Source organism: Cimex lectularius, unplaced genomic scaffold (assembly GCF_000648675.2).
Source record: "Cimex lectularius strain Harlan isolate CLEC.00 unplaced genomic scaffold, Clec_2.1 scaffold76, whole genome shotgun sequence".
NCBI lineage: Eukaryota > Metazoa > Arthropoda > Insecta > Hemiptera > Cimicidae > Cimex > Cimex lectularius.
The window spans coordinates 550,966-574,532 of record NW_019392636.1 but is presented as its reverse complement, the minus strand read 5'-3'; the positions used below and the strand labels follow the sequence as shown (position 1 = coordinate 574,532).

At 32.4% G+C, this 23,567-nt stretch overlaps 1 protein-coding gene across 8 annotated transcripts; it reads right to left on the bottom strand.

The window, feature by feature from the left end:
• Positions 1–656: 656 nt before the first annotated feature.
• LOC106669823 (troponin I) lies at positions 657–14,622 on the bottom strand. Of its 8 annotated transcripts, none has more exons than XM_014399592.1 (8): positions 14,453–14,622; positions 9,950–9,992; positions 9,751–9,879; positions 9,510–9,633; positions 9,148–9,248; positions 2,975–3,018; positions 2,750–2,891; positions 657–1,060 (listed from the first exon to the last, which is right to left on the bottom strand). In XM_014399592.1, the coding sequence occupies exons 2-8, from the start codon at positions 9,962–9,964 to the stop codon at positions 1,004–1,006; spliced, it is 612 nt and encodes a 203-aa protein (XP_014255078.1). In that variant the 5' UTR covers positions 9,965–9,992; positions 14,453–14,622; the 3' UTR covers positions 657–1,003. The 8 variants fall into 8 exon arrangements, with proteins under 8 accessions (XP_014255078.1, XP_014255080.1, XP_014255081.1 ...); XM_014399594.1 differs by lacking the exon at positions 9,148–9,248 and adding an exon at positions 8,166–8,266; XM_014399595.1 differs by lacking the exon at positions 9,148–9,248 and adding an exon at positions 7,461–7,561.
• Positions 14,623–23,567: the final 8,945 nt, after the last annotated feature.

Genomic DNA, 23,567 nt, shown 5'->3' with positions numbered 1-23,567 from the left:
TACCTTGGGTAATTAAAGGACAACAAATACTGGAAAGTGGGAACGTGCCAGGCATGAGGAAGTACTACTTTCAAAAACAACCCAATGAAAGAAGGTCCAACCAAAAAGAATAAAAAACTCAAACATATTTACAGGACATGATCCAGACAAAAACTATCTAAAAAAATTGTACGATCAACAGATGACTGACGGCAACTATGTCTAGAAGAGACAGGCAACAAAACATTTCGTGTACAGCTGTCTTGCAATAGTTAGGAAAATGCTATGGAACATCCTCGAGGCTGTTGGGGATAAGCCCCTCCATTTGTGCTAATAAATGCATTCACACGCCATACTTTGTTCACATTACACAAAGTAAGACTCAATATTCTTTGGGGGTCAATGTAAATATATTATACAAGAATCTGCAAACTGCAAAGCATAGAAAGTTAATAAGTTGGCAAACCTTTAATTCAATGCAAACATTAATAAATATCTCTTCCCAAAAATTGAATGTAATTAATTATTAATAAATAATAAAATTTAAACAATTTTTTTTTAATTTGACAAAATTTTTAATATATTATTTTTAGAAAGGGACGCACATACAATTTAATACCAGTAATATTTTTATAAAGTAAAAAAAGAAGGATTTTAAGGAAAAGAAAAACATCATATCAGTGTGTGTTACAACAACATTTTTGACATTTTTTAATATTTGAGGCATACAAGTAAGGTTTAATAAATATGACAATTTACAAGAGATTACATTTATTGTAAATTAAAAATGTTTGAAATGCAAAATCACTGGGGAGGTGAACAACCATTTTAGGTTTGAAACTGATGGGTCATAATATATTTTCTAGGTAAAGTAGCATTAGTTTTTTTTTAAACTTATTAATCTCATTTCACTCTCTTTCTCTTTTTTGTGTTCTTGTATCCATGGTTTTAATTACCTTGATATTAATTTATTTACATTTTAAATAAAATAGTAAGGTTAAATATTTCCATTTTGCATATCATTTTATGCTTCTTGCACCTTTTTCTCGTCTTTCTTGGACCAGTCGACAATTCCCTTTTTCTGAAAAAAAGAAGAACAAACAAGACCATTAGCTTAGTTGTAGATTCAATAATTAATACTTCACTATTTACAATTATTTACAATTGTACATCAGTGTACTATAATATACAAAAACCATCTGAGTAAAAAATATCCTGTACATGAACAATTCATTTATATACATATTAGAGTTTGAAGCGGTTTTTATACAGCAGTGTGCCCATGTCAAATGTGTTATGCACATTTACTTTATGAAAAACAAAAAAAGAGGACAAATCAAACTAATAACTAAAGATACATAAGAATAAATAACAAATAAATATATACATATAAATTGTAGGGAAAAAATGTACTATACTTGATAGTGTTGAAGTTGTGATGTATGATGTATATACATGGTGGAATGGTTTGGACAAAGGGAATAGACAAAACAAGATATGAAATAATAAGATATGAAATGGATTTATTAAAAGATACTCTAGGGAGTTACTTATTTATTTGATTATTGCGGAACTAAGAAGGAAGGATAAATATTATTAGAATGAAAAATAGCAATCTACTTCATGCTAAGGGGTCAAACCTGAAAAACAGGGTATATATAAACAAAAATATTCACAATAATAAAAAAGGGTACTATATACAAAAATATTCAAAATAAATGATACTTGTCTAAACCAGGGATATCTACATGATATTAAAAATTCAAAATGTGTTAAAATAACTAAAACATGTTACTCTGACGATAATTTAAAAGTCTCACCTTTATCACGTAGTCTATTTTAATTTACTTTTAAAAGATAATATGGGTTTAATTGATAACTAATTAATCATCGAAATTAATAAGATGCAATCAGCAATGATAACAATATAAGGCAGCATTGAGGTTGCAATCAGTTAATTAAACATTATTTAATTTCAAATTTAATTTGAATTTATTTTATTTAAAAAAAAAGTAAATTTACTTTTTAAAAGCTGATAAACTAGTAGGAGATTAAGGCTATTTTGAACTTGAGGTTTTTTGAAATATTACAATAAATAACCATTTCCTTGCTGAATAAAACACAGAAAGCAGGACAATCTGATAATTAGGAGACACACAAATACACTATTTGTTTAAATAATATTTATATTAATGCATAATGGAAGATGGATACAAGGTCTATGTTGTTAAAATTTAATGTTTTTGTGTAAAAGTGGTGTGATGTTTTCACATTTCATTTCTTCATCCATTCTGCCTTTTCTGATTTCTTGGGCTGTCAGTGAAAATTTAATAAAAAAAATGTATTAGCATTATTAAATATACATATATAGATTTCTTTTAATTACAATTTTTCTTATTTAAGTCCATTTTTGTTTTTATCTATAACTAGAAATAAAATTGTAAGTTTTTCATAACCTTAAAAACTTAAAATATTTGTCGTGAGATAAAGTTAAAAAGCTAAATGTAAGTAAAAAATTATGTAGGGTGAAAAAAAAGCTAAAGACAAAATTTTGAATTAGAAGAAAATTGAGTAGTTCAGAGAAAAAAATTGGACAATTGAGATTACGATGCTAATAAATCTGTGTAAAACAATATGATTAACGATTCCCACAATAAATATTTTAAGGTAATTTACATTTTTTTAAACTAAAACTTCATTAAATTACATATAAGAAGGAGAATGAACTATTATCTAATACTATAACATGTATAGAGAAGAAAATAAATACCTCCTTGTCTTCTTCTTCCAGAGTGAATTCCTTCTTTTTAACAACCTTAAGTTGGTTCCTGAAGTTGAACTCTGCTGCCTTCTTTTGAAGTTTAGCGAATTTGTTCTCGTATTTGGAGACCTTCTTCAATGTAGGTTTGACGCTGTAGGGAAAGTGCGTAAAAAATTCTCATTACTCTGTCCGTATTTAAGACGTACGGGTTAAGTTGAAACGAGCGGTACTTACAATTTACCTCGGAGGTCATTGACTTGGCTGTTCAAATCGGCAATCTGTTGGTAATTCATATTTGATTAAAGGAAGTGTATAGAAATTTTTTAGTGCATGCTTTTTTTTAAATTAATTTTTTTTTTAACTAGCTTGCCAAAGATAGATTGGAATATAATGCAAAGAAATTTTATTAAACAGAGATAAATTTATGTCTGGAAATAAAAATAATAATGGCAATACAGGAAATAAATTTCAAATTGAATTTTCAAAAATTAAATTTATACAAGAATTATATTGGGTTGTAAAAAATGATTTAATAGCTAAATTTCCAAAACATAAGCTTAGAGAACTTAATAATACTAGTTTTAAATAAAATATAATTTATTTTTAGTCACAGCGAAATTGAAAGAACATTCTAATGCCAACCAAATTAAAAGAAGAAAACATGCAATTAAAATTCACATTGTTAGTTACAACAGCATGGCATTGTTTATTGATTTTAATGCATGCATATTCACTCTGTACTTTGAGCAAACTACAACTGAATTTATTTGTTCTTATTTTTCAAGTATTACAATGCAAACATACAATAATAGGGAAAATTTTCATCTTTCTTAAATTTATTTTATAAATGTTAAATCCACTATTTTCATATTGCAAATAGATGTGTGTTAAAAAAACAGTTTGAAGGTTTAATAACAAATATAAGATACAAATAAATAAAAGTACCACTTTCTTCTGGCATTACATCATCCCATTTCAAAAATCAAATTTTACTTAACAAATATTGAGAAAAATTAAAATGTCAAAAACCTATAAAGAACAGACAAAAAAAAAGCCTATATAAAAATATTTAAAAAAATCAAAAATATACATTAACAACACTCAATTCAGCAGATTTTCACATTGAATGTTGATTTTGTTTGGAAAAATTTGTTGTGGAAAAAAGTAAAAAAAAATCAAAAACAAAACAGAGAGATTGAGTTTATTTGTCATCGAATGGCAGTCCCAATTTGTTTTTCTGTTTCTGCTTCAGTAGTCTGTTCGATAATTAGTTTTAACTGAAAAGTTGCTCTAATGTGTGAAACAACAGAACCATTTCTAAAAAAAAATATATGAAAATATTAATTTATATGTTGAAAGTATTGAATGCAAAATAAAATGTTAGTAGACTTCAGTGTAAATATTGTAACATTTACAAACATTAGAACTTCTATAAATAGAAAAAAAATTAACTTACTCTTACAAAATAAAAAAAAATATATATATATAAAGAACTCCTTGGTAATGCTCATTTTCAAAAAAACATTTGTTCGATATAATTAAATAATAATGTACATAAAACAAATTATATTTAAGGCTGATATATCAATAAAGGAATACAAAGACTACCCAACAAAGGTTGTCGTGCAGGAATAAAACAAAACATTCATGGAAGGAAAACACATTAACATCAATTTGTGTTTTACTCCCTACTATACATACTGTATTGTACATGCAAAAGTAATAAAATGGAAATGTCCTTTAATTGGTTTATCCTTTAACATTTCAGTTTTATGAATGTACCACTTAAATTTGAAGTAAGGAGTCTCTGACATAGAAGTTATTGAAAAATATTATTTAAAAAATGTTATGCTAATTATCATACATATATGTTGCAGACTGTAACAAAACAAGCAGCTAAGACATCATTTCGGCACGGTTTCGTTGTTTTTCCTTTCCATTGTGCTGAAGCACCAGCCAATAGTATATCATTTTCTTGTCTTTAGATTATTTATTTCAACAAAACACATTTGAAACATGTAAACAATCCCAAGCATCAATAATTACATTTAAAAGTCTAGACCATCCAATCACTTTTGGGATTATTGGTTCTGTAGCTATGGGTTTTTTTTTTATGGTTAGCATCTACAACATCAAAGATCCATTCTTGGCTGAGGTTTAGTCTCTGAACAAATTTTTTGAATTTCTTAAACAAGAGTTCTTAAGGCAAATACAAAAAATTTGTTTTCATTCGCCAAGTCTGAACCACTAAACTATTGCTCCATTACCTCATAATGTCAATTTTAAACAATAATTTATAATTGTTTAGAGATTATTTTTTATTCCTTTAAGTTAAGGAGGAGGTAATGCAACATAAGAGTATTTATTGAATTGAGATATATGCAATCATATAACAGCTATTTTTTCTATATATTTTTTTGGTTTGTAGGCTATTGTGTAGTCTGCCTTGTGGTCAAAATCATTCATTTATTCAAAGCCAAAATTATTTCTAAACGTGAAAAAAAAAATTAGACTGTTATTATAAATGTCAAGAAACATTACTTTGTTATTTTAACCACCCAGAGCTTGCTTTTTTGACATTGCCCAACAAATTTTAAACTATGTAAAATCTTTTATTAAAAGTAAACAAATTGTTCAATAAGGAGATCCTCTGACTGTAATTAAGTAAAATTATAATTTATGAAGTTAAATACACACTTCTAATTACAAATATAAATAGTTATGTTGAATGTTCAATGAAATTACATTAGCTTCATGAAATAAAAGTTATGAATTATCTTTATTGATTATATTGGTTATATTTTGGTGTACAAGATACTAGGCAAAAGTTTGCTGTCAAAACTGGCACTAAATATAATTAACTTCAATGTGATTTGAAATAAAAGTATGGGATGTAGATAATAATAATAAAAATAAAATAAATATTTATAAAATAGTGTTGGATTATTTACATTGCTTTAAACTATTTATTTTGCATGAGATAAATAAATTTTGGTTGCCCATTTTTATTTATGAACAATAAAATGATTGCGATACCCGTGCGGCCACCTGATGGAGGATTCAAGTGATTTCTATACTCAAATAAAATTAATGATCTCATTCATAAACAGCATATGAATAAATTATATATATAAAAAAATAGCTGATATATCGATAAAAAAAATCTAATAATTTTCCAGTCGCAAATTTAAGGGATTTGGCGCTTTAATAAATTTACTGAATAATAAATTAAATACGCGTTTTCTTTTCTATTGGTGTCTTTACCTCCCAATCTCGCTTGCGAACCTCATATTCCAAGTCCCACTTCTGGCTCTCGCATAAATACGTTCGGTCATGATACTGCTGAATAACATCACGAAGGCCATCTGAGCAAGAGTATGTTGGGTTAGAGCAGCAGAATATGTTCTAAACTTAATTAAATGATTCAACTTGTGATCAAATTTTGGAGAGTTAATTTAGGATTTTGTATGGAAAAGTATATTAGTATGATGAAACTTATTTAAACATACAACTTACAAAAAAATACTCGATTTGCTGAAAAAATTTACATCTCACATAAAATACAGGGTGATTGTTATGTTTAATTTTCTTGTTAAATAATTAATATAACTAAAATATGTAAAATATTTATGTAAAAAAAAGGACCCTAAGAAAAGAGTTTCTAGTGTGTTAAAAATTATATAAATGTTTTGTATTTTTAGTGTAAATAATAGAATATAAAAATACATAACAATGAGCATTCCAAGGAATATTGAAAATATAAAAGTAAAATGTAAAATAATAAGAAAGAATAATAAAAATAGAAGAAATTACATTTAAGAAAACAGTGTTTCATCAACCTTCTTTGGTTTTAAATATCAAATATTGAAAATTTATTTAAATAAAATGCAAAATTTGATCTTTATTGGATAATAAATACCTCAAATTCCCTAACTATGTAAAACCTTTCAATATCATAGAGTTCTGCCTCAAGAATGTTCACCCGATCCCAAAGTTCAGTGCATAGTGTTTGTACTGCAGCTGTAAGCCAATTTTATGTGTTATATCGTAGAAAATAGCTATAGAGTCTATATAGCTATGAAAATTTACATTCTCCGATGTATAATGTGATAAAAATAATTGCCAACAACTTTATACAAAATATTGTCGAGAAATAGATTTTTTTTTTTAATTTTCTGGTTTTATGATTGTTACAAAAGCAATCTAATTGTTGAATGTGCACTTTTATTTAAAAAAATTGGAACTAGCCTCTAAAAATAATGAAATCTAAAAGTTATTTTGAATAGTGGATAAAGGATTTCTCTAATTTTAGGGTAGCTATATAGACCCAATTGTGTTAAATTTTTAAAATGCAATAAATTAATAAATGTTACAAATAAAGTATGCATATAATTATAGCTTGTTAGGTATAGGTAAGTGCGGGACTTATTTTTTTAGTATTCTACAATTTATCAAATGTCCTTTTAGTGACAAATCAAATGAATTAGTCCTGGCCCCAAGGAATTAAAGCTATTTTTGGGCTGGACTGGGAGCGTACCACAATAATTAACATGGAATGAAAATTAAAAATAAGTGATGGACACAATAAGCAATGTGGGGAACTTTTTCTATACAGTTTTACCCCCACTAATCGTGCATTTGTTTTTCCTACGAATAAGTTTTTATTAGCATCAATGAATTATATACACTGCTCTTTTTATAACTTTCATTAGGTTTTCACCTCAAACGCTTTCATATTTATGGCCCATTCAAGGTCGTATTTGTCACCCTCAAGTCTGCAAATTTTATTGTAATATTCTGTACATAACGTCTGCAGGGCAGCTGAAACATTTATATATTTCCCTTTTCAACAAAAAAATCCTCTTTTTTAATTTTTTTTTTTTTTAATGGACAAAAACCGTACTTGGTCTTCATTGATTGGGGAAAGGGCACAAGTGGAAGTAACATTTTATTTATACAGCAAAAACGAAAGCAAAAAAATTTAACTGTGTGTGAAACACCAAATACTATCAACCAATTAAGTAATCAAAGAATTTATTAAATAAAAAACTATACACATAGTAGTACTATATATATAGTTATTAGAGAGAGTGGGAGAGAGAAAGAAAAAGAGAGAGAGAAAGAGGAGAGAGAGTGGATGAGAGATAGAGTATTAATAAAAACATTTTAAGCTATAAGCGTAAATATTGCTCACTTGGATGGTTCTAGTATTCTATTAATAAGAAAAGTAAGGGTAATTTTTTAAAATATTAAAGAAAAAGCCTCAAACTAATATACATAAAATGTTTACACAGCGGGATGAACAACATCCATGTGGCACTAATAGAACACGCAATTAAACTGCTTTTGAAAACAAATTAGGGAATAATATTTCTGCTTACTCAAAACATTAATGAAAAGGTTTTTTGAAAATATATTTCCTAACCTCGTAGTCCCTTCTCTCCACTTCAAACTCGATGTCTATTTTATTGTGCTCCAATAGGTCGATGCGCTTATGGAAGTCTTGACAGATTTTCTTCAGGGCCGCTATAGAAGCAGTCACAAGTGCTCTTTAGCGTAACTTGCTTAGCTCAATTTTAAATCATTAAAATGAGCTACTAACACAAATACTAGTAGTACATACAATTATATTTATCACATGTGAGTAAAATATTTGTGGGACCTTTACCAAACAAAATAAATAAATGAAATAAAATACATAAAACTAAATTACCTATATGGAACATAAGGCTTTGATTTTGTTTATGTGTGTTTATCATTTACATGTTTATTCCTATGCTCTTTGGGTGATACTCAAATTTTTATATTATTACTCCATTTTATATTTATTACTGCAATATCATCATAGAATATGTATTTCATATTTACTTAATAAAAATATATATCTCATATTTGGAAAAGAATTAATTAATAAATTATCTATAAGCATTGATCAAATTGACCTAAAAATGAGTCTTATTTGTGCCAGAATTGATTATTCTTGCTGTTACTTTTTTCTTTTTTTGTGGTAGATGTTTTTCATTGAATAAAAATAAAAATAAAATATTAAAACATTGAAACAAAAATGGATACCAAAATATATATTAAAAAAAGTTGTAGTAGCTCTGAAAGAAAAAAATACATCCAAAGCTTTAGAAAAATATTGCAAACAAAATATAAAAAAATGTTAAAACACCAAAAAGTTGCTGTTTGTTTTATACTCAAAAAATCTATTAAAATGAATAGAACACTTATTAAAGATTACTATTCCCATAAAATATAACAGGCATTGCAATTACTGCAGTTGTATATTATGAAGGCACCACACAATAATGCTTGGTGCAGTTTAGTTTGCTTCAAAAAAATATAAAAAAATTAAAAAAATGCGAAAGATAGATGTTATTACTATTCTTTTTAATATTTTCTACCTCAAAATCTTTCTTTTTAACAATGTATTCGACGTCAAATTTTTCATCTTCCAATTTGTAGAGACGAGTGTGGTAATCTTTGCAGATTTTCTTGAGTTTATCTGTGGGACATGTAGAGATTTGGTGTGGCATCCAGTGTGTTAGAGAAAATTTAAATTATAAACATCATATTTCATATTGGCTAAATTTGTGTATGTTTTTAAAATAAAATAAAACATTTTTAATTTAATCTTAATTTGTGATTGAAACATTCATAACTTATTTTAAATAAATGATTTTTTTAACTCCTGGAAAAAGTAACTAATTTAAACTAACATAATAATGTCATGTATAAAAAAAAGTTCCTGGACGCTCATACAGACCTTCACTGGCGTTTTCAACATCACAGCATTTGCCGCATCTCTCTTCAATGATCCTCCTCCTTTCGGCTGCTTTGCGCTCCTGCTCCTTCTTCAGTTCTTCAGCAGCCTTTTTCCTCAAAAGTAGCTGTAAAAAAATTCCAATGAGTTTTCATCTCATAGAATGTAACATAGTCTAAGTTAAGTAGAAAAAGGAAAATGGTTAAAATGCAACAAAGTTTTAATAGAAAATTGCTATACTTACACGGAGTTTCTTCTTCCTGTCAGGGGTCATGAAACCTTTCTTGGCCTTTTTGGCCTTGGAGGCTTCTTCCATACGCTTGCGCACCTCAGCACGCTTGCGCTCGATTTCTGCCTGTTTTGCTTTCTTCGCCTATAGAAACAAAACATATTTTTTAATTGGATTCAGAAAAGTACTATTTTTCTGCTAAAGTGGTACTCACTTCATCATCCGCCATGTTTCGTGATGCCCTTGGGGGTAGTTACCTAAAAAGTTAAATACCAATATAGCCTTGTTTTATTTTAATTAAATTTATAAATTAAAGATAAAAACGATTATTTATTTAAAAAATACATAATAATAAATTATCTAAAAAAATTGCGTTTGAAATTAAAAAAATATTGTATTCATAAAGAGTTTGAGTTGGAAGAAAGGGAAGTGGATTGGGTGGGAGGGTAAAATGGCAGTGGTGGAGGTAAAAATATAAATACATAAAAGCAAATGAAAGTTTGCGCTATTTTTTATTTAAAAATAATGCCGCAAAAGCTGCCAAAATGAAAATATGTTTAAATGTAAAAATTATTTTATTTGGTAAGTTATCGGTTCTGGGTTCTAATCCCCGGCTTTGTCTTTGAAATTTCATAACTATTCTTAAAAAAAAAGTGGTCTTACTGGTCGTAATACTATAGTTAATATCAATTTGATTAAATCAACGCGATGATAAATTTGCATTTTGTTTGTGTATTCCAATTAAAGAAAAGTGTTAGCAAAGTTCACATAAAACTGACAAAATGGGACGTTTTCTTAGGCCAGAGTTCAAATTGTCTTTTTTCACAAAATCTTCATCGTCCGAAGACAATAGAGCCTGAAGAATCAAGGTTAATGGATGTGTTTACTTATTTACGCTTGTTTGGTCGCTTCAGATAGTGTGATCTTCCTGGTCCGCTTAGTCTCGTTGATTTGGTTCGGCAGACGCATTTAGCAAGAACGGTTATATTGACATTTTCAGTTGATATTTTGTGATTACTTTACATGTCTGGAAATTGTGGTGTGACAGACAAGCGATAATAAACAGACTAGGGTGATCTGAAACGATCAAACTGCAGATACATTTCTGCACGGACAAAATATTTCCCAGTTAATCAAGCTTGGAACAAAATTGGGTACTTGCCAAACTCTTAAAAAAGTAGCAGAGTTATTGGAGCATGTCTTATGCGAAGCGTGTGTCTGGATATGGTACTGTAGCTTAAAAAAGGCACAAAGAATTTTGAAGAAATTGGCATTCGCCTAAGTGAACATTCTATAATATGAACATAAAATGGGGTCAATCTGGAAGAGATCTTGGTAGATCGCGATGGAGGATCGGTTGATCATCAAGGTACTAGGAAAGCTATGATTTCATGTTGAGGTCTACGTGGCGACGATCTTTCGATCTTCCTGGTCCATTTATCCTCGCTGGTTTGGTCCGGCAGCTCGTTGCGGCATATCGACATTTTCAGTTGATGTTCTATGTGTTATTTTGGCAGACATGTTCTTTTATATGTTCTGACAGACAATGCGATAATAGGCAGACCAGGATGATCCGAGTCGGTCAAAATGCAGATTTATCACTTTGTATATTTTAACCAAATATCTTCCAATTATATACCTTTAACAATACCCTTTTCTTGTTGAAATCAAATTTACCTATTTTGGAATCGGAACCCTTTGAAGGAGCGAAAGTGTTGCATACTTGACAGGTCTGTCTCACCCTCGGCCACTTATTAATTATGCACGCCATGCTTGGAGAATTCGATTTGATTGGGCCAGTGATAGTGCTTTGTGACTAAATTCTGCTTTTCCCCATGTATATTTTCGATATTTGATACTCCGTAAAATTCGGGGAAATGTCTTCTCTCACTTTTTAAACTTTAGTAATGCTATTATGTTTATATTTTGCTTGTAATGATTACTTAATTTTGCCAGTTGTGCTTATAAATATTATTTTTGTTAATTAACCATAAGTTTTTCTCCTGCAGACGGCTTTTGCCTTTGCAATTAATACTTTATGTTTTGTAAAGAATGTATTTTTTGCAATTAAAATTGTCTTATAATAAGAATGATAATAGTTATTCAGATATCGTGAGATGCGGTCGAGTGTGATGTAGGTTTCAGAAAAACATTTTCTTTATCGTGCCACGTTTCGATCTTTATTGAGATCATCATCATGAAGATGATCTCAATAAAGATCGAAACGTTGACACGATAAAGAAAATGTTTTTCTGAAACCTACATCACACCAGACCGCATCTCACGATATATGAATAACTATCGATTAACGGTCACTAATCTCTACACACAAGAATAATAATTTATGTTTCTAGTTCATCGTTAAATTTATGTTTTTCTTGATACTAGGAAGAAATTATAAGAAGAAGCAAGCAGGGTTTGAAGAAAACAATAAACCAATTCAATGGCCATTGAAATATCACCTAAATAAAATAACTAAATCTACCCAAATCTGCCGAGAAGTAGTAGTCGTCAGAAGACGTCATGTTTATATGAACGTTTAGCCCAATAGGTCACTGCAACTTTAAAAAGGCCAAAAGTTTAAAATTAAAAACTTAGCATTATCACCTAAGTGCATTTTCAATGATGAGGGCATAAAACAGGGCTAATCCGCTTTATATCTGGTTAGATTGATCCATCATCAGAGTGTTTGAGATTTTATGTTAAGGTCTAAGGGGTGACGAACCTGTAGCTCGATCGCCTTCGATCTTCGCCGGTTCGGTCTGTCAGACGCGTTTCAGTACATCACCATTTTCATTTGACGGTCTGTGTATTATTTTGGCTAGACTTTTTTTATGTTTAGAATGTGTAGTCTGACATACTGATGAGAATAGACACTCCAGGATGAAAACCAGACGATCAAACTGTAGTTTATCATTTCGCAGACTTCAACCAAGTCTCTCCCAAATATAAAAGCTTGTTACTAGGATGCCATTTCTCGATCAGTAAGCAGGATTGAAGGAAACAATGAAACTTCAACGGCCAAATAAAATTGGCAAAACTACCCAAATCTGCCAAGACGTAACAGAGTCAGCAGGGATTGAAACAAACAAATACGGCTCTTTAATGGCCATAACTGTTATATAAAATGGGCGAAGCTACCGTAGCATACCAAGAAGTAATAATCATCAAAAGATGTCTGTCAGTTCGAATATGTCATTGCAATTTTAGAAAGGCACAACGTTTAAAAACAATTAGCATTGATCGGAACTAAGGTCGCCATCCTGGTTAGGTTAATCATCCGGGATCTTGGGTTCCGAGATTTTTCGTTAAAGTCTATATTGTGATGAATCCTGTAGCTTCCTATTTTCCTAGTCTTTTTATCCTCGATAGTCTGGTATCGCCTCGTATCGCCATTTTCAGATGATGGTGTCAGTGCTATTTTGGTCAGACGTGTCCTTTTTACAAGTTTAAGTTCGATTCTGACTAGACGTTTTATTTTCTCACTTCTCAGTATGCTTGGACAGAAAGGTGTAGAGATCTGAATATGCTATAGCTTTATAACTCTGCTCGGTTATATTTTTTCACAGTATATTGCATTATTTACACCATTTTGACTTATTTTAAATTACATACCTATTAAATTTTTATCAGCTTTAGCATATATTTCTTTACGAATGTCCTTTAAGTTTGAAAATAAAATAAAAATCTGTTATTTTGACAAACCAATTAGAACGGAAGAGTTTATAGAATAAACAAGATATCCATTTCTTATGCTACTAGTAATTTTTAAGTTGATTTGAAAAAATTCAAGAGTCGGCCAAAGAATTGGGCACTTATACAAAAGATTCGGCCAAAAAAAACATTGCGAATCCGTAACTTAATATTGAGCTCAGAGGACCTTCTGCCATAATAATTGGAACAGAGCAAATGGCAACCGGCCAACCCTTCCATACCGAATATTTCAACTGTTAATTAATCAATTCTACGATTATTTTCCCTAAAACAAGTGATCTTGTTTTAAATATTTTGTTTAAAATCAATTTCCAAAACAAATCGCCCGAGAGATTCATAGGACTCGGAACCGGGCGGTGGGTCCAAATTAGGCTGTCCGAGTTCACCTCCAACGTCTATTTTTGACCTGGTGTCATTGCTGACTTTATTAATACACTTAAGGCATCTCGGCAGCTCCCTTTCCGCAGGAATTGTTTCATAGAGATTAAACAATTTATAAATTATATATAATTGGTGGTGATAAGTGCGATCATGAGAAGCTAAATTGCAAGGAAAGAAGTAGAGTGATTTGCGTGCTAACAGAATTATTTTTAGACTTAAGAAAGAAAAGCCTAGAGGAACGCCGCCTCTTTAGTAAATGAAACCAGATACACCGTCTATTTTTAGAATCCCTTGTTATTTACATGATAAATCCGTACATAAATCTTAGTTTTTTCGTATAAAGATAATAAACGATGCTTTTACAAAAGTTCACTATGAAAAGAAGTGAATAGGATAAGCACAGGGATAAAAATGAGTTAAATCCTGTTGGATGCAGAACGCAGTATTGGTAGAAAAGATGTATGCTAGTAAAGAGTTAAATTTTTCTTAACAGTTTTAAGAAATATTGCATATACAGTTTACAAAACAAAAAATAAAGTATGATTTAAATGCAAATTTTTATCTAGGGCCGATCGTAAAATGCGAAACGTGGTTATTGACTGAAAATATATAATATACTCACCACTTAAAACTGAAGAAGGAGAGGATTGGTTAGTGGTAGCTGAGCTTGGAATCACTGAGGATCTTTCGGGTGCTGCAGCGAGTTCTGACACCCAAGTAGGGTTCCGATTGGCCGCCGAAAGGGTTCACATGACGTGAAAATGGTGGGGGCTGCCGAAAGACTAAATTTACATAGGTTCGTCTCTATTTCTAAAGACGGGGGAAATGGGTCGCCCACTTCTTCAATTCTCTGGGATTGTGATAATATTCCCCCCCCCCCTGGGAAAAGCCAATAGGAGAAATAATTGTCCATTCAATCTGTAAGTTCGAGTAATCCTAGGGCGATGTTTTAAAGACGAGGAGATTCTATGGTCGAATATGTCTATATACGGGGTTCTATATAAATATTTGGCATGGAGGTCGCTTTGACAAAATAGAAAAATTTCAGTTTACTGTATGCTTTTTTAAATCATTTTCTTTGCAAACCTAGACGAAAAGTTTTCTGAAAAAAAAACTTTACATGTTTTCATCATTATTACAGCGTCTACATGCTAAATCATGTTCTGAAAATCCATAGTCAAAGTTTCAATAGATTTTAAATCAAATTCGTTATTCCTATGCCTAACTATTTACACTAGTCGGCTACTCGTGTTACAAACTTTGTCCGTAGATTCTACGTCCAAAATGAAACCAAAAAGTCCTAATAACTATAGTCTGAATCTCAGCAGTTTCGGAGTTATTCCACTTTTTCTGAATTTTTAAGATTTCACGACCTTGCTTCAAATAAACTATGATAACTCCAAAACTAAAAGGTTTTGGACAAATCTGTTGAAGCCACTGAAAACTACGTTAAATTTCCAGTGAGATGTGATCAATACTAAATTTGTAAACCTTCGTGAAATAAGCGTTTTAGTAGCGAGAACTTTGAAAAATAATTTCTAGCCAGAAACAACTTTTTTCTCTTTGAAAGATGTTAAAGTTATAATGAAATAATCACCGGAATGCAGAGAAAGGTTGTACGATGTTTCCCACATAATTGAAAGGTGTCATTCCGTGGCACTACATAGTGAGCGCGTAGGAATGCAACCCGATATGAGAATTGTGCTTGAGAATGGCAGCAAGTCAGTAGTATTCGATTTTTCGAGGAAACCGGGTTGTTTTACTGATTACAGTTCTGATAGTTTTGTGTTCCTAGCGTGGATTGAGACGTATTTATTGGCGTGAATGTTGGAGAGGGCTGATGGATAACACCGAACAACCATAACCATACATAGTAAATGGTATGCAAATAAGACAGAATGTATTTAAAGTGAGTGAGAGTGTGGATGGATTGGATTTAAATTTCCAAAACGGTCGTTGTCTTCTGGTTACCCGGACACTGGTCGGGAGGGTTAAATTATTATTAAATCAAGAGGATTACAAAATTATTAAAAGAATGTGGCAGCGTCATTGGGTCAGGTCGACAAAGAAGCTCTTACGTATCAGAACGCTGTCGATTGGTTTTCCTCGGAAGATCTGAGTCGAAGAAGAGGGGTCGTCCTCGCCCGATTATGAATAGGCCATGCGAGGTTGACAGTCGGACAACCTACTTTTGCGCCAAGGCTCCGATATGCCCCATTTAATTGTAGGGTGTCATCCTTGGTTCATATAGAAAGTAGGAATGCAACTCGATATGTTGGGCATGAGCATGGCAGCGAGTATCTGGGTCTCTTGTTTCGATTTTTAGAGTAAACAGGAAGTAATACTTTATAGATCTCTCGTTTGGTGTTTCTTTGTGTACGTTGAGACTGAATGCATTTATTAGAGTGAATGTGAAGTGTGAGATTAGATTAGTTATATAATATGTGTAGAGGGTGATGGAGGAATATCAAGAAAACATCCTCTCTAACTGAGTGTTGTAAATAGGTCTCGTTTTGTGTTTCGTTTTGTATGTTGAGACTGAATGCATTTATTAGCGTGAATGTGAAGTGTGAGATTAGATTAGTTATATTATATGTGTAGAGGGTGATGGAGGAATATCAAGAACGCATCTTCTTTATCTGAGCGATGTAAATAGGTCTCGTTTTGTGTTTCTTTTTATCTGTAGTGACCGAATGCATTTATTAGCGTGAATGTGTAGTGTGAGATTAGAGTAGTTATATAATATATGTAAAGGGTGATGGAGGACTATCAAGAACTCATCTTTTCTAACTGAATGATGTGAATAGGTCTCGTTTTGTGTTTCTTTTTGTATGTTGAGACTGAATGCATTTATTAGCGTGAATGTGTAGTGTGAGATTAGAGTAGTTATATAATATGTGCAGAGGCTGATTGATGGAGGACTATCAAGAACTCATCTTCTCTAACTGAATAATGAAATAGGGAAGAATTTATTTAAGAATGAGTGTGTTAGAAGGTTTGGACTTAGAGAATGGGTTGCGGGCTGAAATGACCTATCTGTTAGTCCCTGGAGCTCAACCTCGCCGTTTGGACGGAACCGAGACCAGACCCCGAAAGCCAAGGGTGGGTTTCTCGAGGCGTGCCGGTACTTTTTTGTAAATTGCACAAAAGCTTGAATTGGCAGTGGACTGCGAAAGTTATAGGCTCAACATTGTCCACGCTTGTGCAGATTTGAGCTTATATAAATCAGAATCAGTAAATAATCTCATAAAAAGATACTCTATCCGTGGTAATCGTGTTTAATCCTTCATTCCTATTTTTTCTAATAATGTTAATTGTACATTTGTCCAAACTTTGTCGTTAAAAGCTATATCTTTTTTTTCTAGAATTTCTAGATCAAAGGGGCTCATTTAGAACACTGTCTTTTTTGTATAAAAGTGCATAATTTAAAAAATATTTAATTGATTTTTGTACGGTGACAAACACACGGAAATATTGGGATTCGGTACGGTCAACGGTTTTTGAAGAATTTTAGTGAGATTTTTATAATAGAAGAAAAGAATAAATCCGGTGATCCCCTGTGCTGGCGAATCCCGTTGACGGGCCACCAGCCAAAATGCTTGTATTATTTTATTTATTTTTTTGAGGTGATTATGCTCGATTGTGGATTGAAAAGAGTTGGATAATATCGAAAAATGTTCTTTTCTTTTGAATAATTTAAAATATCTTGCTGAAAAAGTATTAAAACAAGAAAAAAAGAAATGAAACTGTCAGCATAAATGCTAAATGTGATCAAATGCGATGATACAAATAATCTAAAGTTTTTAAAAGTATGTGAATGTTACTACTTAATGCCAACGAAGTTTTAAAATTTGTTCAAGTTCTGGGGTAAAAACTGCCCAAACGTGTTTTTGGATTAAAAATAACTTTATTTATAGCCTGGAAGGGAATTTAAACTCTCTTTTTTTTTCACGCTTCTTTATCCGTTGACAAGTCTAGCCATTAATCCCATCTATCACAACGTAATTATCCGGACCAGATTTCCTCACTGTATTTTGGTCAGCCAACTTAGAAATATTTGTTTTATTAAATAAAATTCCAAGATGGCGATATTGGACGATTTTAATTTTGTTCACCTCTCCAGATCACGTCAAATGGAAATGGGGAATCCAAAAACGAATGCCCAGAATATTTAAGAAGAATTTCATTAAAAAACAAAAACAAAAACAAACAGGTTTGGCGTGCTTGAGAATCCACGATGACTATCCGTTAAAAAATACTTACGCACGCTCTATAAGGTTGCCCTCAAAACATATTTATACAGGCTTAATTATTTCTGTAGCTTAAGAGTGAAAAAAATACACCACTGAGGATGGCGAAATGCCGAAATGAGTCTGACAGACTGTGATCCCTCTTGGCATATACGGCAAGCATCAGTCTCAGCTTTGTAAAATGAAATAAAAATGAAAAATAAACTCTATTCAAGGATTATTCAGATATCGTGAGATGCGGTCGGGTGTGAATCTCACGACATCTCACGATATCTGAATAACTATCGATTAACGGTCACTAATCTCTACACATTTCTATTCAAGGACATAAAGTCCCTTTGAATAAGTAATTATGGACGCAACTTATTTTCAAAATAATCAAGCCTGATAAGCTTGTACGAAAATGCTGTTTACAAAAATATATATGACTATATAACTTCGGTGTCAAGTTGTGATGACAAGAAGTAATCAAAAAGACGAGCTAAAAAGGTGGAAAGGGATGGGACTAGGCGAATAGAGTTAGGAAAGGAATTTCTTAGGGTGGAGGCACGAAACGACTGAAAAGAGGTCAGAAGGACGGAGCGAGTTTGGCAAGAGTGTACAAAGGATTTGAAGGTGAGGAGATGGGATGATATCATCTGATAGACTAAGGAGCCAGCGGAGCCACATCAGTCAGTCACGTGGGATCTTGAAATCTTGGGACGAAGATAAAACAAAAGAATTCATTAGACGTTTTATCTTTTTAAGCTCCCCAGTAAGTCCCCCGTATAAAACATATCTGTAATCAAAGTAAGGGTGAAGAAAGAAGGAAACTATTTGTTTACGCGTCCTAAAGGGTGGCTGGCACAACGAACTGACGGAGAGAGGAAAAGCAGAGTTTAGAAGTCAAAAGAAGAAAGGAAAAATCCAATATTCTTGACGGTGAGATACAACGAAATAGTATGATTGTTAATGGTAAACTGATGAAAAGTGGTAAGGATTGGAGGAGGGCGCTTATACAAACGCAATAACCTGGGACTTTACTATGTTCAACTTAAGCCCATTTTCAGCGGCCTAAGAGCTAGTTGAGTCCACCTGAATTCTTATAATGGCGATATGCAAATCAGGAGGCGAGGAGGAAAGGTAAATTTGGGAGTCTTCTGCCTATAAATGATGGAAGCAAGAAGTCATTAATGCAACAACTAGAAAGGTAATTGCTTGAGCCTTGGGGCGCTTCAGATTTAGGGGGACCTCGAGGTCTATCGAGGGGTTGTACAAAAATCGATAAGGTTAAGGTTAAAAAGAGTCAACCTCTTTACGACCGTACGCACCGGGACCAACATTTGAGCCTGCATATGCCACCAGAGTCTGCAGTGTAAAGACAGCAGTCCAACCATCATTCTAGTCCGTAGGTTAATCGAGCAAAAGAATAGTGATTTTACATTGGTAAATAGCTGTTTTTTATGTCGGTGTACATTTTACCTAGGTTGTATTTCAATGGCTGTTACAGAACCCGGTAAAGTACACAAAAACTTCTCTAAAAAGCAAAAGCTTGAATCAAAATCAGGTAATGAAAGTGGAGAATCCTTCATAATATGAAATATGGATATGCTCAGATAACCAGGGAGGCAGTACATTTAATAAGATGTCCTAGATCTGTGCATACCCTGATGACATCACATTCCTAGCAAGAAACAGAAAAAAAGTGGAAGTAAAGTTCACGGTCTAGATAAGGACAGTAAGAAGCTGAATGAAAACAAAACGAAACTTATAAATCGAAAAGAAATAAAGTTAGACGGTAGCTGGCCAATTTGCAACATTCTATCTAAACAATTATAAGATATCCGAAGAGACTGATCGTACAGTAACTTTGGTGAATAAGGTATTCCTCCATAAATAGTACAATCTTTAGATGACGCTCGTATATCGTAATTACAAACAGCGAAGCAAATAAGCTAAAGGAAGTGATGAGGAGAAGACTCTTGAATATGAAGAAGGACTTTGGAGGATATGGTCAATCAAACATCGCTTTGGTTCGAATGGATGAGATTGCCAAAGCTGGTATGGAGGGCAAAATTGTGCAGGAAATAACAGAGACGACACCGAACACTATGGACTGAAGTTGTCATTAAGATAATGAGGTTTCGAGCCACCGTGCTTTGAGGTGACTAGCCAGATATATATGAACTTACATAGATTTCAATGGCCAATGTAATATTGTGAGGCATGTGATTCTCAATTCCTTGAACCGAAAAGATTTTTATTATTATACTCATATTTGCCGTATCTTCCTTGGTTTTTAATTTATTTGCTAGTGGAGAACGGAAAACTAAGTGTTTCGATTTTGCGATTGTAGCCTTCGTACACAGGAACAGCCAGGCTTATTTGCTTCCATCTTAGTTACAGTTTATTTAAAATCGTCCGGTATACGAAGCCTCGAATTGGATGAAAGACATATTTGGGCTGCTGAGGATAGGCCAATGAGCCCGAAACACCCATAATTACAAATAAATAAGTATGCCACGGAACATTGTTTGTTCTCGATGGTTGGTGTAGGATAGAAAACTTCTTGGATAGAAAACTATTTTCTAGGATAGTTTCTAGGATAGAAAACACAGCAACAAGTTCATTTCCTGCAAAACTCTAAGTCCTGGCAATTTCATTGGACATCTCAAGCAAGAAGTTTTTTTAAGTCTAGCTCGGAGCTTAGGTTATAATAACAATCGTTAACGCCACGATTACCCTTGAGTATACCTGCGTACCTTTCTGATTGAAATGCTTTCAAATTACAGAGTTGGACACGAGGTGAACCTGAACGATTATTTCTTTAATAGTTCAACTGTCCCTTCGAGATAATACAAGTTCAAATATAGAACGATTATTTGAATGTCATAACAAAAAAATGACTCTCAGTTATTAAAAGTGAAAAGATAATCTTGAGAAAAGACAAAGAGTATTGTAAACAAAATACAAATACGTATTAAACAATTATTACTGAAATAGATCTACTTGACTCATAGTTATTAAAAATGGAAGGTTAAATGCTTTGATGATACTGAAATATCATAAATAAAATAATACTGAAAAAACTTGCATTCTGAAAACCATATTTTTTTAATGTTCCTTATCACTTGACTCATCGTTTTTAAATGTTTGGTCGTCATTCCTACTTTAAATTGAAGTTCATACAAAGTGTGTATTAGGATATGAACCACGTCTTTACACAAAAATGTGGGAGCCCAACTCTAGCTCAGGGTTTTATGAAAATTTCAACATCTTCAGAGTTAAGCCGTGTACCAACTATGGATACTAGACCTTCAAATATTTCTATCGAGTTAAGGCATTCGATCAGTTTTTTTTTCAGATCTGCTAAGAGGTTTGCCACAATAGATAGTGTGACACATTAAGCTGCCGTTGTGGAATCCAACGGCCTTCGTAAAATTGGACAAAATTCTCATATTTATTTGCTTTGACATACACCTGGTCCTGTGTAACAATTAGTAATAGGATATTTCTTAAAAGTACTTGCTGTATACTTCAATCGCTTTTCAAATGAGAGTAGTATGAAATAAGTATTGGAAAAGTTTGAACCTATGTCCGCGACACCCATCTAGTATGGAAGTATGAAAAGAAACTCTCCTGTATTTATTTGAATTATTTTATTTTGCTTTGTTATGTTGTTTCTTACTTCTACTGGATACATGTTTGAAAATACAATAATTAACTCATTGTTTAAAATTATCTTGGCAGTTTTATCATACTACTGAACTCAAGAAGAAATCTAAAAATCATTGTTCTGCAAAGTTATAGATATGACCTCCTTGACTGTCTGTCAGACATGTTTCGGGATTTAGCTATCTTCTGTTTTTTTATGTGATGTGTCCTAGATATTTTTGTCGTATAGGATCCATACTATTAGAGTAAGAATTCATGATGAAAGCTCGTAAAAAATAGAATTCCCTCCCGAAGAAATAAATAAAGTAATGCATCAATGGAAGAATGAAGAGAGAAGAGAGCTCATTCAGACCCCGAAAACAATTAAATTGAATCGGGACTAAATATTTCGAGCGGACAACAATGACAAATAAAATCAGACACCTAAAAATGGGGACTGATATGATCCCAGAACCATCTTTTGCATCATCCTAAAATGTCTTAACAGTCTATGGTATGCAGATGGCTCCAAAACAAATGAAAAGAATCGGATATGTTCTGTACAAGCACAAAATATGAGCAATCAAACTTTCAAGCTGAAGTACATGCTATCAATGCTTATGCCGTGGAACATCTTAAAATATGTCACACTGATAAAACAATCTTCACAAGATCTGACAGCCAAGCCATAAAAGCACAACACGTAAAAAATGTCACGTCTAAAATAGTTAGGGAATGCATCAAAACCTCCGATAGAGTTTGGGTGGCAAATAGATATCTTGGGTGCCAGGACAAAGGAATTTTGGGTAGTAAAAAATCAGGCAAATTGGCCGGATCTGCAAGACCATACCAGGCCCAGAACCTACACTTTGGATATAAAGGACAATGATAAAATCCAACATCTCCGAATGAGCCCACAAAAAATAAGAGGGGAGGTTGACGAAAACCAGACAAAGTATACCTATGGTTAAAGAACCCTCACCAAAATTTGAAGACGCATTGGTACAATTATTAGAGAGGGTAAAACTGAGGGGAGTGATAGGATTATAAACTGTTTAACATCTGAGAAAACTCGTACACAACATGGGTCGATTGGATGAAGGTTACGCAATGAGGAGGAGGAAATTGCAATCCATATTATCTTCGAATATGAAGCAAACCGCTCAATGGTGGTAGAAGTTAGGGTATCAGAAAGTCCAGGGGAAAAGAACTGTAGCAATGGCATTCAGTGACCTAACATTCTTAAGAGAGGGATCGAGCCAATTGAACTGAACTAAGGAACTAAGAAAGGTAAAAGAAAAATACAATACCAAAAGGATGCATTGCTTGGAGAATACAAAACCCCGCTATCTTAGTCTTTCGTCATCATCATGGTCATCACGTTACACAGACCAACCATTGAAACGCTGAAACGTGTGTGAAAGACAACCAACAAGAAGAGGACTCCTAACCAGGACAATCAGACTTTAGTTCAAGCTGGTTTTTAAATAATTTCCTATTTTAAACTTTATGCTTTTGACCTAAAATGAACTAGGAATCATCCCATACCACGGGGCATTTCCATTACAGCTAACTGTCGGGTTTTTTCCATAGTTACAAAGAAACCGGTGAGCAAGCAAGAAATCCTTGATTCAGGTCGCTCATCGTCATGACTATCGTTATTCAATGATGAATACCAACGGAATCATTTTCAATTGCCTATTTAAGCCATTATATCTTGAATAGATAATCTAACAATAAAACCATCCTTAATCACTTCGTTTTAATTACTCAATTACCATTTCTCCAGGCGGTCCGCGCCTCCGGTTGTTGTTAGAAAAATGTTGTGTTTATCGCACTGTAGTTCCATGAAAA

Excerpts from the sequence above, each read along its gene's own strand:
- LOC106669823 (XM_014399592.1), bottom strand. Across the intron at positions 9,634-9,750 it reads ACAGGAAGAAGAAACTCCGT|CTACTTTTGAGGAAAAAGGC; the intron begins GTAAGTATAGCA and ends ATTTTTTTACAG. Across the intron at positions 3,019-9,147 it reads TTAAAAAGAAAGATTTTGAG|ATTGCCGATTTGAACAGCCA; the intron begins GTAGAAAATATT and ends AATTACCAACAG.